Here is a 19,640-nt window from a genome sequence, read left to right on the forward strand (position 1 = left end):
ACCTGTGGAAGAGAATTCATAGAGTAACTTTTCTCATAAAAAATAGGAAACCTGAAAGAAAGAAGAGACAGGAATGTTGAGAAGAACAGCATTCTCCATACTTGCAAGGTTTGTTTGATTCACTAGCCAGATACTTAAGTATGTGTTTGGTATTTTCACAACACCTTTTCATAATAGCTGCAGTAAATTGGTTGAAAAGTGATGATCTTACTGTGTAATAAGGACATTTGGGTTTAAGGGATGTTTCTAATGCGATAGCCAGGCAATTTATTTCAGAAACTGAGTAATTTCTCACCCTGGAAACTTTAATGTAAGGCTAAGTAAATGTTGTTCAATTTACTTGCATGGATTTGTGGCGTGGGGCAGGGATGTAAAAGATGACCTCTTTAGAGCTATTCTAATGCTATTTGTATGTTATTTCTTATTATATCCAGGCTTATAATTTTCCTTCCTAACAAAAGAACTAGAAGGTGTATAAATTTAAAATAAACTTGCATTCATTCTCACAGGCTCATATGGAGTAAGGCTCTAAGATCTCTGAGATTCTCACATTCTGAATATCAGTCTTGCATTTGAAAGTGTAGAAGCCTTATCTGTGGATGTAATTAAAATTCAGCAGAAATCCATATATGGCCCAGAATCATTAGTATTTCTAGACAGTTAGGATCATAAATCATTTGTGAAACTTTATTGGAAACCCAGAGAAAATAGCTTTTCCCTTTGAAATAGTCTAAGACATGACCTTCAATGTTTCTGTTCTGTAGAGTAATCACTTGTAGGAATTTTAAAGTTAATATTGTATGAGTACTCTCAAGAATGTGACAAACTGCCCCTACTTCTAAAACCTTTGTACAGCAGGCACAGTATTAGTTGTGTTGTTTGACCTGGGATAACTGAAGGGAAGCTGTTTTTTGTGACTATTTTTCTTTGACAAGACCAAAACCAAAAATGCTGCTCTAGTCTCAGGACTCTGAAGTAGTTTCACATTTTCTGTTAGCAGTCAGTCTTGCATCTTTCCTCCTATTATTTGCTTTTTCTTCATGACAAGCTGATAAGGCTTAGATTAAAATGCATTTCAGCAGAGGCAGGGCTGAAATGTGCCTGACACAAGGGACAGCAACAAGAACTTCAGAACAAAAGGCATCTATTTAACAGCTGAGGAGCCAGCTTCAAGGTGTGAGGTTGTCAAGTGCCGGATCAGCTATGCTATGTGTGACACAATGAATCATCCCACAGATGAGTAATTTCCAGAATAGAAAAGGGATGGGGATTATTGAAGGAAGTCAGGGTGCCTGTGGCAGGTGAGTGATTGAACCACTGGGTATTTCTAGTAGAAATCTGAATTCCAAAAACACAGAGATGCTTCTGTAGTCTGTTGGAGGTCCCTTAGCAACACGATTCAGAGGTGTTCAGCATGTTTGAGACTGAATATATTAAACACACTAATGTAAAATTTAAGTTTAGAATTTTTTTGTAGGTCCCCTAGCAATTACTTTATTATGCTAGCTTTGTCAGGATTGATCAAGTTAAGCTGGTGTGCCTTTTTTTTTTTTTTTTTGTTCTTCTCAGAAACAGGTTGAATCAGTTCTCCAGTGCTGCGCAGTGATTTCTGCATTAGCACTCCACCTTGTCACAGCAGCACTTCAGCAATTCAGCAAGTTGGTCTTATAAGCCTTTCTATGAAAGATACTGTTTTACATTTCTTTCCTCTGCTGTATCTAATAGGTAAACATGAGGGACAAAAGATTGGTCAGTGTGTGTTTTCCTAATGGCATGGACCTCAGTGGGCTCATGCATATTCACTGTTATTAGATGGTTCATATGACTTTAACCCATCACTTAATGGAGCACAAATCAGTCAACATTTGCATTTTGCTTGCTATTCAAGTTTTCGAACTCATGAGCTCCCTGCCTAACTACAAGAATATTTATCCAGGTTAATTGATAAAATATCCTCAATATAGAGTGCTCTAGGAAACAATTTCAGAACACTTACATGTTGTATTAACATCTCATTATTTTATTCAACAACCCCAGGGCAAGGGGGGATATAGGATGAATGATATATGTTTCCTGATGGCATTTTCTGTAGAAAAAAGCTCATCTCTGCTAAGATATCTTTATGTTCTCTTTCTTAAGACCTAAGCATCCTTAATGATCTTTTCAGCTTTAACTATATTTTACGGTGAGTTTTAATAGAAAATTAAAAAAAAAAAAATAAAGGAGAAAAATCAGCAGAATTACCATAAAGTCATAAGCAATATGTGAACAGGAATAGAAATAAATGAAATAAATTTCTTAAATAAATGATTCATTGCAAGCTACTACTCCAGGCTTTTTTCCCACCTTTGCAGTTACTCTTTTTTTGCCGAAGGACAGATTTCTATGAATTTGCATCATGATAAATGAGTCTTTAAAGCAGTGAAGCAGAGATAAAATAGACGGTTGGGATTTGCTGTGGAATGTCACACACTGCAAAAATTCCAGCGTTTCAGGTTAAATAGTTATATTTGGTACAGTTTTATTCCTGTTATCTGTAAAATATTTATGTAGCTGATTTCCCCCCTATGTTAATAAGTGTTTTAGGCCAGGTAATTTCAAATCATCTCAGTATTAATTTTTATTGGCAACAGACTGAGAGTAAGCCCTTGTACTTAGTGCTCTGGTGGGAGAAGGAAAACTAATTGATGTTATTGCAAATGGAAATAAAGCTAAATATCTCCGCTACTGAATTGAATGAAATTAGGGCAGAGGAGGCTGTTTGTCAATACCACGTTATGATGAAAACCAGTTAGGATAAGTCATGTGTTATAAATAAGAATGAAGTATCACCTTGTCAAGCTATGGACAAATTTCTGGAATTTAGGAGGATATGTCTGTACAATATGTTTATTTATATAATGCAATAATATTTAATAAATTGCTAAAGCTAAATAAACATGTATGTGTCTTTAAAGCAAGTGTTTTAAGTGTTTAGTTCTCATCAACAAACACTTAATTTTACTCTTTCAGCCAAAAAAGTGCTGTCAATTTTTTTCTTGTTTTTCTTCAAAGATGAGGAAGTGGCTTTCCATTTCGTTGTCTTAACTTATCTTCCTGCTCTAACTAAATTCCCTTTTGTAGCCTCTTCCATTTCACAAATTCCTTCCCCACGTTCCAGCTCTAAACAAAATTAAAAAGTGGACTTTCCACTTTTATATGACTAACAGAACAGCTGGAAAAGAAGTTACTTATTCCTGTCTATCATGTATGCATTGCATTCACTAATTTTTTTATATATAAATATATTTTGCTTAGGGTTTTTGGCCTTTTATGCATTCCCACAGCCACTCACTTTCCTGACATTTCATTTTCAGCCAAGTGCTGCTGCCAGGTATGCAACAAGAGCTCCTCAGGAGAAGATTGCTGTGTTTATGGGAGATTACCAGAAAAACCCAGCTGTTCTAAGCAGTGGTTTTGATATCATTATTAGTTTTATCTGCTGTATCAATAATGGTCACATAAGAATGGTTTTAATGGAAATTAAATTCTAATCGCAATGGGGATTAACTGACCTACCTGCCCAATCCCACTGAAATTCAATATTTAGGTATCATATGCAGCATTTCCTGTTTACGTCCTACTTTATGCTCTGATGAACAGATCCTTCTGAGTTCTGAGGTTTCCATCCAGATATAAATACAGGCACCCTGCCCTGGCACTACAGAGCTCAGAAGTCCCTCAGCACAGTGGCAGATCCTGGCTCTGGGTAACTTCTCAGAGCACAGGGACTCTGTCTCTGTCCACTTTTGCTGCCTGGCTGAAAACAGACCATCATACTTGGCTGTCTCTCTGTTTTTCCAGGATCTGTTCATGTGAGTACTCCTTAAGCAAGGGTGATTTTCATAGTCCACGATGCAATTAGCATTACTCTGTATTTAAAACATTTTTCACTGTTCAATTAGATCAATTATTCTGCCCACAATTTCAAGCACCAAAAATTTTCCTAACTTGCTCATTACTTTTCTAAGTTTTTATTTTTTGTTTTTTTGTTTCTTTTTTCTAAACAGGGCTACTTTCTGCTCCATCCATTGTCTCCTAAGGTTTTTATTAGGAGTGAAAATGACTATTCATGTTCTTTTTGCCTTCTCCATTCTAATTATTATTATCACCATGTCTGTTCTTTTTTAATAATGTATTTTTTTAGCCCATTAAGCTACACTTTTAAATGATACGTGCCCTTCTACACCTTTTCCTCTCCTTAATTTTCCTTAAATCATGTCCTTCATCAGTCTATGAATTTTTTTTCATTTCTCTTTCAATTTTTAATTCTAAGCTATTCCTAGGTAATACCATATGTTTACTCTCTGTGAAATTATTAGAAGAGTGTAGCGATGAAGGTGTCTGACTTCTAAAATACTTTATTAGTTGCTTCTCCTACTTCCATTTCTATGTCATCTTAGTAGTTACCTCTGTCATGAAAGCCCAGCACTTGCAAAAGAATACAAGTTTTCCTTTCTATTCATTTTGGGGTAGATGCTTTTTTGATCCCCAAAAATATCGAGTAACAGTTAAAGCTGGGCAAGTATCTTATTATTTATCAAGTTCTTTAAATAGACCAGCTGTTTTAAGAACAAAATCTGAAACTGATGACGAGCTGCTGCATTTTGTTGTAAGTTTTCACTGAATAATTTCACTGTGAGATTTTCACACTGAATGTCATTCACCAGCTTGGTAAGATGAATCACTTGGTATTAGTATTAAATACTTCCTAAAAGTTAGTTTTCTTCTTTACATCTTTTCTGAACAAATATGTCCCCCTCCCTTCTGTCCCTGTCTTCTTCAGAAATTTTGTGTGGAAAAAGGAGGGAAACAACAGGTAAAGTTGTTTTTTCCCATCTCCCAAATAATTGATGTAATCTGAACGAAAATGAGTATTGATCTAGGGAAAAATATAGCCCTAGAAAACTTCTGTGTTTTCAGTAAGAAGAAAAAAGGCTGTTAAAAGCTGTTAAAAGTTGTTACTCTTTCCACTTGTAATGGTACTGAGTGTGAAACAAGCAGCCTTGATGATTATAGGATGCATATTTAACTCCAAGGTGAAAAGAAGGTTGTCTGGTTTGTTTTAAGATTCAAGCAAGTACTACATAGAATAAGCTTCATAATTAAGAAATTTGATCCATTTTATTTTGCTGAAGTATCTGAGCTGTTTGTTCGATGACACTGCAACCCCAGAGGTACCAGACCCCTTGAGCCTCACAAAACTGCTGCTGTCCAGGAAGAGAAGCAGAGAACGATACAGAGCTGGGAGGGGGCAGAGAGAGATTTTTATTGGAAGCTGTTAAAGTGGTTGCTATGAGACCTTCTCCAGCTAACACAGGCACAGCAGTGTGTGAGGCTGATAAATCATAGCTCTTGCATTATACCTTCCCTTTCTGTCTTTTTTTTTTTTTTTTCCTAACACAGCTTTTATAGTTGTTTAAGATCAGAGAAAACACCTGCCAGTTGCTTTTTCTTCTGTTTCGGTCCCTTCTGCTGCTTCGTGCAAGATGGAGCTAGAAAATGCAATGATCAGCTCCTCGAGCAGTTCTTCAGCAGGCTCCAGAGAGTACAAGGTGGTGATGCTGGGAGCAGGGGGAGTTGGCAAAAGCGGTAAGTTTCAGAAACAATATTTTGGGAGAGAAGGGGCGAATTGGGAGCATAAAGTTCACCGGAAAAGGACATTGTTTAACGAGGGGTTTCGTTCCTCTTTCTCTTGCACATGGCTCGGATAAAAGACGATAGTTCGTGACTGGGGCAATGAGTCAGCTTAATTTGTTACAGACTGAAATGCTGGAAGCCTTTTTAATTGGTTATTTGTGTAGAGCTGACCTTGGGTCTGTTGTGTGTGAGGAGAGAGCAGTCAGGCTGCTACTGTGAGTTTGACAGCAAGTGCCCGTGTCACTCTCCCACTTGGTGAGGGGTGGTGGTTTGCTGGACAGTGTGGATGGAACTTGTTGGCCTGGGGGTCCTTGTGCTCAGGCAGTAATCAAACTAACTGCAAAGTCAGCTGTACAGAGTGTGGGGGATGCCTGCACTGACTCTGTTTGGTTTTTTTTTTTTTTTTTTTGGCTGGGTATCATTGTGGCTCAGCTGGTTTTAGCCTCCTCTCTGGTCCGGACAGGTGCAGCACGCCTGCCTGAGCCTCACTCCAGGCTATGAGGCAGATTTGCAGCATATTTTAATATCCCTGTCTACAGCTGGCAAGATATGCTGTGTCTGACAATGATATCTCTTCAGAGGAGTCATTATTTTCTCTGGACAGTGTTTTCTTTTACCCAGATATTATCAGCTTTGATTTATTCTCACTGAAACCAGCTTTCTGTTCTTACAAAGACTTTGCTGAACACGCAGAGTTTGTCTCAGAAGTCAGTATATTGAGCTAGCCACACAACATGAATTTGATTACATCTTCTGGAAATTCAAGAGAATAACAGAAAGAGAAACAAAATTACAAAAAGCAGGATAATATAATATAATACACATTAGCCCAATTCCAAGGAATTTTCAGGATAAATAGCTGTGACACTAAATTGTAGTAACTGTGTAGATCAAAAAGTTGTATTTATATTTAAGCAATAAGATGAAGTCTAGGTGCAAAAAGTTAAAAATTGTCAGTGAACATAATTTTCTTTCTGTATCCATTCTCTTTGTGTTTTTGTTATATTTGGCTTCAACTTCAGTGGCACATCTTTCAGTGAAAGCTATTTCCCATCAGTATTGCTTAACCAAGCAAACAGTTCTTGCACAGATGTTACTATATATCAGAATATAAAATGGGAAAGAAGAAAATATTGGCAATCTTGGAGTAAATTTCTGCAATTTCAAATTATCTTTTCCATAGAAAAGCAGGTATCTACAACGTGCAAGCTGAAACTTTCAGTAAATATCTTTTTTCCTTTTTTTTTCTTATTTATGTCTTTCCAAATTTCTTTTTTCTTCTTTTTTTTTTTTTTTTCCTGAGTGCATCCAAAAGATGGTAGAAATTCCACCCTGCCATCCCCAAACATATGTTTGTAGGAATAATGCATTTTTAAAAACTTGTTCCCCACAAAGCATTACAAACTATGCTACATTCATAGCGTGGCTGAATCATAACAACCAAACTTTACACATACGTGGAAGAAATTTCTGGATTTCCATTTGCTATTAAATAAGAATTGAAACAAAAAGTTTAGTTAATTCGAATCTCTGTGTTCATAAAATATTAGCTGTTAATTTGATGAGAATAAAGCCTTTAAATCTGTGCATTCAACAAGGTATGATGCATCTCCAAAGCTAAGAAACACATAATTAACAAGTAGAAGTGTGTGAGCTAAAGAAAAAAAGAAGGGCATAAGGCGATATTTATGAAATTCTGTGGCATTAATAAAAACTTTCTCTTGTTATCACAAAAGAGAAACTCCTGATTGAAAAAAATAAAAAAACCTCAGCAACTGAGTATTATTAAGAGTTCATAAGAAAGGAGGTGCACAGTTCAACATGTACTAGATATCTACTTCAGATGTGTAATGGACCCGAAATATTTCAGTAGAATCCTGACAGATAGTCCAACTGATAGAATTCAGAGAGAGATAAATAGCAAAAATACTTGTCATTCCATGAATCATTAATTCACTCTGACTGTTACATAAACAGGATTAATTTACACTGGATTAAAACCAGAAAAAGGCCTTAATGACTACTTTCATTCTACAAGATGAGCTCTGTTTTTCCCTAGTGATCCAGATTCAATGTGTCCAAGAAATTATGAATTTAACCATAAAAATGAATTAGAGTAGAACATGGATAAAAGAAAAAATGAATGGTTCCGATTCCAATTTTGATTTTGAGAAATTGGTGATATGTGGTTTGATGTATTGATAACATCCTGCCTTCTTTTTCCTGTCTTCTCTCTCCTTCTTTGCTTTTAAGTCATGATGAAAACAGTAACAGCTGGGGTTAAATTACTGACTGGGAAGCCTCTTTCGGATGAAAGACTTCCATTCCTCAATTCATTCCAATATTAAATAATTCAGGTTTGGAATGAATTTTCCATAGGAACCAAGCCACAAAAATGTTAGATTTCGTTTTACTCTGGATGTAGTTCACATCCAGAGATCCCCTGAGCATTTTGATCTTGTGTTTCCAACCTTCCCCTGCTCTCTTATTGTGACACTTGTGCATGGGGTGGAATGAGGAGGAGATTGAAAATTGATGTTCTTTAGGCATTGGTGTTTACAAAAAAATTCTCTTTGAATTGGTCAGGCTTGTCTCTTCATTTCTGTGCTCCAAGATGGCAGACCATCCAGGAGATCAGCCAACATCTTTATATTTGTGCTAATCAGTGTGGTGTAAATTTCACAGGAATTGGAAAAAGAGGATGAACTCTGTGAAGCCAAGTCTGACACCCATACATGCAGAGTAATAATGAATAAACTGCAAGTGGTCTAAGAATTGTTACTTAAGGTTCTCACATTTCAAAATCAATTCTGGAAAACTAATGCTAATTTAAAAGAAAAAAAAAAAACAACAACTCTGCCATTATTTTATAGGAGGAAAAGACACCACCTCAAAACCCAACTTTTGGACGAAACAGGTAATAGTTGTCTCTAATGAAAATGTACAAGTCTAGGTGTAAATTTTTATAGGAGTTGATTTCTGTACTGTAATTATGGAGTATAGAATCCTCTAGAATGAGTAATCCCTTCTAAGACTTCTGAAAACAGAATTATTTTTGTTTTCAGAGCAATGTATAATTTCATATGTTGTGTAACTTGTGTCCATCATCAGGAACATCAAGTACAGGCTGATGCAAGTTCAGATCAAAGTTATGCTAGAACCAATAATTGAATTGAAATTAAACTGACATAAATAAAATAAATTTTGCATTGACTCTCATTCAATTATAGTCCATTTCAAAAGGACATATTTCTAATTATAGTTGTATTTAAATTAAAAATGAGAATTTGGCACTTTTACTTCTCTGCTCTGATGACAAATTCGGATGACAAATTCAGGCTACCTCAGTACCACTCATACCTACCTGAAGTTACCTGACACAGGGTTCAAACCCTGAGAGCCTTGGTGATTCTGAAACCCATTTTGCTCACGAATACCTTCAGAGATCAGTAAACAAGGTGCTCTCATGGTCCTTGTCTGACGCAGATCAGACCTCTGGGGTTAGCTCTGTTTTTCAGTGTTACAAATAAAAAAACATGCACAAAAGAGCCTTTCAATCCTGAGACCATCCACTGCTGCCTCACATTTAGCAAACCAGTTACATTGATAACAATACTTAACTGCAGCACATTCTGCAGAACATTAGTGATGATTAACCCAGGGGTTGCAAAGTGACTGCTAAAATTAATAAATTGATGCACCTGTGCAACTGAATAAAATAAAAAAACCTCCCTCTGATGAAAAATTATTACGTAAGCAATCTCCAAACACTGATCAGCTTGCACCATTACCCACCTTTATGTGCATCTTCTTGGCTGAAGACAAGTGATGTTTTAGTGCTTTTTTTGCTTTTTTTGTTTGATTGATTTTTCCTAACCCTGGCTAACGATGATTTATTTAAGGCTGAACATGATCTACAATTATTCCAGGTAAATAAAATTACATGTTTATGCATAAAATAAATTTATCATAGACGCAAAGTGAATTTCTTGTTAGCTGTCTTATGGAAGTTGCATTTCAGATGAGAAAAGGAATTCTTTAAAAAAATCAAAACTAATTAATATCTCCTACTAATAAGATAGATTTTTTTTTATCGTAGAGAAAATTTTCATCTCTCAATATTTATTTCTCAAACTGACTGCCAAATGATCTGTTGCCACCATATAAAATTTGTAGATATTTTAAAATAATTGCCCCAAGACTTTTGTAAAACTAATTTCCAGTTTTATTGTATGTAGGAAAGTAGTTTGAAATGTATTTTCAGGCATCAATCTTAAAAAGAATTAAAAAAACTGGAAAAGAAAAAAATTAAGAAAAGATTCTCTCAAGGAGATTGGAAGAATAGTGTGAGGAAATGTATTTCCAGACTGGGTTGGCTAAGGGAGGCATTCTTACCCATTGATTTCCTTGATTTTCCTTTTTTTCTTTTCCCCAATGTGGCACAAAGGCTGTGTTTCTACAGATACAGGTGACTCATCCAATTAATTTTAAGATCGTGTGTACACAATAACTTCCAAAATGTGTGAAAACAATTATGTTCCCTGTGATGTATGAACTTCAGTAAGACGAATTAGATTAAATCTGCAATTTTCTTTCGTTTATGTTCTCAACTGCAATTTTTTTTCTGGTCTGGTTTTACCTCTTATTCTGCCTTGATAAAGCAAATTATGTGCCTATTACTTTCAAGCATGTCCTTATAACAAAACTCTCCAGTAAATAGAGCACCCTGGAGTGTGTGCTGGAGAGCTGGTCCATTGCAGATGTTTGTAAACTCCCTGGAGATAAATTAATGTATGATCCAGGTTACACTGAAAAGGATGAAGGGCAGAGGTAGAAATTCCACTGGTATTAAAAGTGCTGAGCTTGAAAAGCACCACTTGGTCCTGCTGATGCTGTTCTTACCCCAGCACTGGTGTCACAGAGCACTCTCCATTGATCAAGCCTTTTTTTGGAGCAGGGCTGGTTTTGATTCGGTTTCTTATTTTCCCCAGAAATATTCTCAGGTACAGCTGTGGCTCCCTAAATGCTGGTAAATGAATCAAAGGAAAGGGTCTGGCCTTCTCTCATGTCCTGAGGCAAGCCAATCACCAGGATGAAGGTGTTGGATTTAGTTACTGCTCAGTATGAGTCAAGGTGAAAAAAGTTTCCTTTCAAGTGCTTGGGCATGCTGTGGATTGCAGTTAAGGCGAGCTAAGTTGCTTTTTCACCCTTCAAAATCAACACAAGTGTAGTTTTGCTGTTTCAATTTTTCCTTCTCCTCTAACTGCAAAAAATGATGATTTTTGTAAAAGCGCAGAAGACATTTTTAATGAACAGAGTTTTTTAATGAACAAAGACACACATCTGTATGCCACCTGAAAAGAATTAAAGAATTGCTTGTTCCCTCGTCATTCTCTGCCTGAAAAAGAAAAAAAAAAAAAAAATCCAGATTTTGAATTCCTCGGGTGTTTCAGGGAAATTATTCTACTCATTCAGATTAAAACAAACAAACAGTGGAAGGATAAAAGAATATGTATTATTTTTTACTACAGGCAAATTTCCTTCTTGGTAACAGCTCATAAAGGGTGAAGGTACTGACCATTCAAAATGATGTATAAATTCCTTTGGTCACTTCATGTTGCTGTCTGCAACCTCTGATTAGCTGTGACCTGGTGTAGCAGTGACAGTATGAGGCTGGGAAAGGAACGGAGGGGACAGAAGAACTCTGACAGTGGTACAAAGCACATGGTAATACTTCTTGACAATTATGTATCCTGGGAGAAAAATATCCTAACTGAACGCTCTAAGCCACCAGCACTGTTTGTCTTGTCTGGGATGCTGTAAACTGAACAGCAGTCAGTTCTGATGCAGAATTGCAGGTGTTTCCTGCAAAATAATGGTAGTACACAATGCATTTTTGCCATGAAAAAGCAGACAAAAACCTTGTAGGGAAGGATCACCAATGCCAGACAACCACATCCCCAAACTCCAGTTTTCTCCTAAACCAAATGAAGCTCTAGAGATTGTATAAACACAGAGTTCCTGGTAGGTTTGTGATCTTTGATAACAAAACTACCCATGTGTTCTGGTTTCCTTCACAGGGAGAGAATTGAATTTGCTTCAAGTTTGATTTTGTGTAATTCTAAATTCTACACATTTTGTCTTATCTCTTTATTAACAACTCTGAGAGAATCTGTGTTTTCTGTTAATACTTGTAGACAGTAAGTTCACACCTTTATCTTCTTTCATTCCAGTACAGTGAATATCTCAAACTTTGCTTTTAGGACCTTATTTTCCTGCTCAGAGTATCTTGTATGCTTAATTATAGAGCCCTAATATTTCCACATCAACTTTTTGAGTATGAATTCCAAAAACTGACATACTCTTCTAATAGTGACCTTACTAGAAGAAAGATTGCCTACTGGTTTCCTCTGTAGAGTAATTTTTTGTTCCTCAGAGAATAATAAATTCTTTTATTCAGGTGTAGTTCACAGAGCTCACATACAGAGAAATATCTATAGTAACTTGAAGCTATTTTCTCTTTTCCCTAGTGCTGTCTCTCACCTGTGCTATGACATCTCTCATGATGATCTAAATTTTTCATTTTCATATGTGTTATCTTATTTGGGACCATTGAATCTGAGAATTCAAATGTTTCTGGACCCCTTTTTGGTATTCTTCATTTATCTTTAGTGTATATGTTATCCACTTAAAAGCATTAAATACATTATTTATTAATCTTTTTTTTTCTTTTTTTTTTATTTTGCCTACGGGCAGACCTAGTGGACAGAATTGTTTGCCTCAGGGAAATGAGTAAAAGATGTTTTCATTACTTTGATAGTTCACATAGTTCAATGGTTGTAGGGGTGGAGTATTCAATTATGCCCTCTGTATTTAATGGGGGAGTTTCTGCTTGTGAGATACCAACCCAGTGCTGAGAAATCTGACTGGTGCCCTGGATTCTTCAGCACTAGAAGATGTGTGATAAATAGGACAGAGTTCAAAAAAACCCGACAGAGATGATAAAAGGAATGACACGGTGTGATTTATGATGACAAACGACTATGACTATATTCAAACAGCTGCTGTAAACAGTAATTCATGATTCTTTATTGTACAACTTGCATATATATACAGAGATTCAATGTAAATGGATGCAGCTGTGATGGAAATGGGTTGATCACCTACCCGGCTTCTCCCATCATAACTTCCAGATGATGAATACCCAGCTGGGCAAGGCAAACGAGCTGGTCACTTCCATGCCCCTCTGGAACAGGCCGTGGAGATGTCACAGTATTTAAAAGTAATGAATATCAAGAAAAGAGCACATATATTCCAAAAACTGAGGAGAAAAGCAGCCAAAATTGCTTCATGAAGAGTAAGATGTTAAGTAATGAAATTGGAGTTAGAACATGTAGAACATGATAGAGATATATAAGATATTCCAGGCAAATTTCCTTTGGTCAATAAGTGGGGCATATGCCCTTAACGATTTGCTTAAAAGCAAGATGGAGCAGATTGTAGAAGAGTCTTTGAAAGGAACAGCCTGGTGATAGTTTTGTTAGTCTAAGTGCTTTACATTAAGACTGAACACATTACAGAGATTGAATATTAAAGAGCAAATATACTAGAACAGAAGTTTTCAAATCCTCTTATAGTAGAAAAGGACTATCATCCTCAAAATTATGATGTGTTAAAATTCATCAGGACTTTTGGCTGATGTGGCTCTAATGAAGCAGATAGCCAGAAGTTTTCTTTGTGTTCAGACTGCTAAACAGAGATCCTTAGGCTAGTCTCAATATTGGATTTGGTTTTGTATTAAAAAAAAAAAAAAAAAAAGAAAAACAAAAAACCCCTGTGATTTATGTTGCTTCAAACAGAACTAAAATGTGTCCCTCTGAGTATAAAGGCTCCTGTAGAATTGTAAATATGCTGAGATAGCACCCTTAAAGTAAGTATGGATCACCTCGTGTGTGTTGGGTAGTGATGCAGATGGAAGGCAAGCAGATTTTTTAGCTCACCTCCTGCTGTTCTCTGTTCCAGGGATGGAACTGAAATTTAACAATTCAGAGTCTTCACCTACACACTGTATGTGAACAATTATGTGACAGACCCAAGGGAATGGCCTGAGGCTGAACAGCGGGAGGTTTAGTTTGGGTATCAGGAAAAAGTTCTTCCTCGTATGGGAATGTTTGGACAATAACAGGTTCCTCAGGGAATGGTCACAGCATCATACAGAGAGAGATCAAGAAACATTTGGACAATGCTCTCAGGCATGGGGTGGGATTCTTGAGGAAGGCCCTGCTCAGGGTGAGGAGATGGATTTGATGATCCTTGTAAGCCCCTTCCAATTCAGGGTATTCTCTCATTCTAAGTGACTAGCACTCACAGAAGGTTGTATTAATGAATCTGCTTTTCATGGTGTTTCATTAAAGCAGAGCTTCACTTAAAGATTTCAGTGACTTGAGCACTACTCAGCTCTTCCCATTCACTGTGCTTGCTATAAAGAGACAGAAAACCTTCCAGGCTATTCCTCAGCAACAGGAATTGGACTATCAAGGACTTTTCTAGTTTCAGCCACACACAAATCTGCCATTTGAAATGCCCAGATTGAAGTTTTGAGCAAGGGAACAAGCACTGTTTCATGACAATGACTGGGCACTGTCGTTATCTTTGCTGTAAACAATCTGTTGAGGCAGCCACAGGAACCGTTTCCCTTCCAAGCCATCCCTGCTGCTGAGCTGAGCCATCTGCAGCACTTTTGGCACGTGCTATTTGCTAAAATTTGGATGAGATTAATTCCATTAGGGACACTCTTGAAAGCACTATTAAGAATCTTTTTTTTTTCTTCTATTGCTGCTTTCATCTCTTTTCTTTCCATACTTTCTATTTTATTCCCTGCCATTCCTCTGGTAATCCTTTTCCACTTTTAATTTGTTCTTTGACTTTAATTAGTCTCCCGTTATGCCTGCAAGCCTGTCTAATTTTCTTTGCTAGAAGCTGGAAGTCCCATCATGCTCACACAGCTCCAGTGACAGGAATTGGGTGTCATGAGAGTGCTGTGCAGGGTCCCAGTTTCAGAGGAAATGTCTTGGGAAGACACTTTCCTGCACGCCCTAGAAATCTCCTAAAGCATTACCTGCCCACTAACCAGTGGAGACTGGCAAAAATCACTCTATTTTAGGGTTAGTAGGGAAAATCCAAAATATGAGGGTGTCAATGTGTGCATAAAAGACGATTTCAGGAGGTGCCAAGTTGTGTCAAATTGGCTATGTCAAGGAGATACCAATATCTTGTATTTGGTCTCCAAAAAATTATGTTTTCAACTCAGTGTTCTATCTTTTCGTTAAAACTCTAGAACTAAACTAGTTGTTTCAGGGGTCCCAAAAGTGGGGTCACAAATGTTTATAAGTTTTAAAAATTAATTTCATAAGTTTTGGCAAAGTAAGAGCTGTAATCAGCTCTGTAATCAGAGACTGATGCATGTAGCTGTTCTTCAGCTTACACTGACTACAGTCATGAGATGAGCAATTTCTTTCCTTGCAATCTCCTTGAAGTGCTAATGTAATTCTGTAAATTCTTGTCCATTTTCACATGCTCAAAATAAAGGAGTCCTAGCTGAAAGTTATATTCTCTGTCAAATCCTATGATTCCATTACTGATGAAAAATTACATTTGAGTTGTCTGCCAGATTCTGTGATTCCTTCAGTAACTTTACTAGCCTACTACCCACATGGCAACTTGTTGGGTTACACTGAACTTTTCCCTGCTGAACAAGATCTGCAGTGTCTTTACAGAAATGTCTCTTTAGCAGCTTGCAAAATATGTACTGTTATTTTAGATTTTTATTCAGAATGTTCAAAGCCAAATGCAAGTGTTGTCAAATTATTAGTTGTTTCAAAACCAGCAGCTTCTGAAGTCATCCAAAACACTTGGCAGGCTTTAAAAATCCCCCTCTCTAAATTTTTATGGACTTTATTATATATAAATTATGTTCTCTATTTGCTTTAGAAGCAGTCATTAGACATTTTCTTCACAGTGAATAATCTTGGGATGTCTGGTGGCATGGTCATTTTATCACTCATGTCACAGAACATGCCAGAGATCTGCTTTGTGCAGTATCTGACCCTGGGTACAGCCCAAGGATGTGTTCCTGGGCTTCATGAGGGCTCCATATATTTGTAGATAAGCTCTAGAAGCACATTATTTCTCCCCTGAGATTAGAGGAGAAAAAAGAACCATCTATATATTATTCAATTATGTAATGTATAATGTATGAGCTCCGGAAACCCATGAGCTTCAGAAACCAGGTTCTTGTGCCTTTCTTCCACCTACAGCAGTTTCATTGGATTTCTTAGAGTTAAAATAAAAAAGTGAATTTTCAACACAATCTCTCTTTTGGTGCACACTCCATTTCTCTCTAGAACCCTAGTCTGTTCCTATAAAAGGGGAAGTAAAAAGCCCCATTTTCCAAATCTTTCCCAAGATACTTAAAAATTATTAAATGCCTGACATAGCAAGGAGTGCATCACATAAGCTTCCTCTTTTTTTTTCTTTCTTTTTTCCCCAGGTAACATTCTCAAAATGACAATTGGCTGTGATTTTGATGATGAGGAAGGCGTTACGAAAAAGTCAAAAGAGAAGATATAAAAGAAACAATCCAAGCAATTTGTATGGGAAATGTTAACAGACATCAGCAACTAAGAATAGACAACAAGACAATAGAAAATAAAATAAAGACCTATAAAAATATTCAGAAAACAGAAAACTAGAAACAGATGAGTAAAGGAATGATAAAGGAGTAAAAGGATAGATGCAGGAATTTTTGCTTCAAGGGGCAGTGGTTTCAGATGCTGTCTTTCCACTGCAATTATCCTACAAGGTGCTAATAATCCATGGTCATACCACAACACCTGCTGTACATGCTGGTGGCCAAAATGCACACAGAGGTCATGTTAGAGGATAATGGTCCTGCCTCTGTGCCCTCTTATCCCATGTATCTCACTCAGTCGCTCTCTGGAGTAGGAAGCTGGAGAGGCATCATCACAGCTGTAGACTGGGATGGGTTGATGTCTTCTGCCAGGTAACAAGCCATAGGACAGGAGAAAACGGCCTCAAGTTGTTCCAGGCTGAAAATTAGGAAATATTTCTTCAGTGAAAGGATGCTCAGCCATTGCAAAAGGCTGTCCAGGGCAGTGGTGGATTTACCATTTCTAGAAGTATTAAAAGAGCCTGTGTATGTGTAAGTTAGGGACATGGTTTTGTGGTAATCCTGTCAATGCTGAGTTAATAGCCAAGCTTGATGATCTTGGAGCTCTTCTCAAACCTTAATTTTTCTATGATTCTGTGATTCTAAGTCTTCTGAGCACAGGCTTTTTTTTACTTTCCTTAGCCATGTACAAGGCTGTGTAAATCTAACAGTAATATAAATTTATGGAGTGCTAGGCAAAGCGATGCTTCTCATGTGTGGTGTTCTGACAACCACCCAGAATGGAGAAGAGTCTGTGTCCCAGCCTTATGTAACACCCTGTGAAATCAGTGGGAGGCACAGCATTTATCAGGCTCTTCTTCTATGTTCTTTGAAGAACTAGAATCCTCCACACACAAAATTCTTCAGTGAAATAATGAATCACAGTGATGTTAGAGAGATATCTCCTTTGGTACCAAGAAATAAAATTATGTTTTCCCCCAGTCTGGGGAAAATGACAAGATGTGAAACAAATATATGTGTATTTCTATATGTTTTCTCTTATTCCTTGTGACCCAGTTCTTACCTTTGCTTTCACTCCCCAGGTTTTACTGCTCATAACCATATAAACAAACCACTACTTCGCTATAATAAATTTTGAACAAGTGGCAGTAGGAGGAAAAATCAAAACAAAATGCCAGTGACTATAAACAGATTTAAATACACATATCCCTGAAACATGCTCATGTAAGGTTTATTCAGTGTAAAGTAACACACATTTTCACTCTTTAAGGAAAATGATTGTTAATGCCAATGTGTTATGCAAATAATTTATAGAAAGCTGTGCAAAACCCTGCAAGATAACAACTTGTGCTGATTGACAGTGACAGCATATTTAAAGAATAGGATTACTTGGGGACTGAAATATTTAAGTCCTCAATTTCATTTACCTAAAAACAACTATGTATCAAATTCATTTGCAAAGATATGTTTCTGTACATATTAGATTAGTATTAGTATAGTAATTTTTAACCAGTTTTTTGTGTTAGGATACTTTAGGGTTGTGTTATTCAAATACATGTTCAAGCTTGTGAATAAATTGCATTTCTGATTAGCTATAGGAATGAAAAATGTGGAAATTGAAATTTTATTCCAAGAAATTATTAATTGTTCCCTTTCTGGCTCCAAGCATTGCAAATAAAGTTAGCAAAAACCATAGAGAGTGAGTACTTTATAGGGTTGGAACACTTGGGAATAGCTTTAGCACCACTGATGTTAATTTAATCACAGCAAAATGCAGGATGTGGATTTGGAACAGATGAGATACATTGTAGTAGATATAATTGCTCGGGAAATGACCTATGTAGGCACAATACCAGTTTGTGATGAAAGTTTCTGAGGGAATCAAATGTTTCCCTGGCTCACAGTCAAAGTTCAATGCCATAGACAAATACCATGAATAATTCTTTTCAGGCTTAGTGAATAACAAGCTGCTAAAAAAATAATTAAGATGTAGGTGATAGAATTACTTGCCTCTGAGTACTAGTTCCTTCCACCCACTTTTATCTCTTTTCTTCTTGCAGGCTCTCCCTTTAAATATATTATAGAAGTTATGAGAGAAATAGAAAATGTAAAATACTACCTGTTTATGCTAGTAAATGGTGTCAAGTCCATGCTATATTTCAAATTTCTTTTTATTTTCTCCATAAACTTACTGTAAATGTATTTCCTGCCAATAAAATATTTTACCGGGGACACTGCAGTGTGGAAAAGCTTAGATTTGCAATCTATGGTGAAAGGGTTTTTCTGTTCCTATTTTACTTTATTTTATTTATATGTCTAGTTTATTTCTGTATTTATATTAATATCAGGATGTTTAGCATATGATGAATTTCTCGCAATGTTACAATGTTTAAAAGTTAACTATCTTCAGAACCCTCTCTAGCTAAACTGACAACCAAATACATATTTGTTTGCTTAGTGGAAAACCAAGATAGGATGGGCCTTATTTGTTCTGTCAGTGTTTTATGTGTCATATCTGTTCAGCTCAGTGATTACTGTCAGTACTGTGGCATTTAAAAGAAGACCTGAAGAGAGTGGAAATGCAATTTGTGTTCTGTGCTGCCTCACACATCACAAAGAAAACTGGCAGCTTGACCTTAGCAGTAGAGCAGAAAGAATACAACTCTTTTTTTTGTACCCTGAGAGTTCCAGCCAAATGAATGCATTTTAATGGGGAAGTCACTCACTCCAGAGTAGGTGAGGAGGGGATGGGAGGGAAACAGGGAAATATTGTGCAGCTGAATAAAAAAAAATTCTGTGTTTGCTCCTGACTCTCTCTTTGAAATTACCATGCCTTGACCCCTATTTTCTGCCCTACCCACTGAAAATATCTGAATTAAAGTGGTTAAAGCAGTGCGTGGTTAAGTGTGATGGAGCAGAGGAGAGGGAAAGATGGAGGAATTGCCCTTGTAATTTCTACAGATTTGGAGAGAAGCTTTAAAAAGTGTCATGTTCAGCTAATATTATAACACAGTTATAAGAGAATTGAAAAGCAAATGAATATGACACATTATGGAAGGGAACAGCTTATAGGATTAATATTTCTGGGCTACAGGAAAGTTTCTGAAGTTTAAAACTTAAGCCTTTGGTTAAGCAATTACAGTGGATTGATTACAGCCAACATCCAAAAGCAATTACTGTGGACTGATGCAGCTATGTGCTCACTCGCCAGTCCTATAAGAAGGGAAGTTCAGGGAAGAGAAGTGGAGGGAGGGGTGGAGGGAGGGAGGGA

At 36.7% G+C, this 19,640-nt stretch overlaps 1 protein-coding gene across 1 annotated transcript in view; it reads left to right on the forward strand.

The window, feature by feature from the left end:
* The first annotated feature begins 3,754 nt into the window (after window positions 1-3,754).
* RIT2 (Ras like without CAAX 2) overlaps window positions 3,755-19,640 on the forward strand; it is a 182,871-nt gene continuing 166,985 nt past the window's right edge. The window contains exons 1-2 of the mRNA XM_033085990.2: window positions 3,755-3,854; window positions 5,446-5,631. Of these exons, the coding sequence (XP_032941881.1) occupies window positions 5,529-5,631 (103 nt within the window). The 5' untranslated portion in view covers window positions 3,755-3,854; window positions 5,446-5,528. The remainder of the gene's footprint in view (window positions 3,855-5,445; window positions 5,632-19,640) is intronic.

The sequence above is a fragment of the Catharus ustulatus genome, chromosome Z (genome assembly GCF_009819885.2).
Source record: "Catharus ustulatus isolate bCatUst1 chromosome Z, bCatUst1.pri.v2, whole genome shotgun sequence".
In the NCBI taxonomy this organism is placed as follows: Eukaryota; Metazoa; Chordata; class Aves; order Passeriformes; family Turdidae; genus Catharus; species Catharus ustulatus.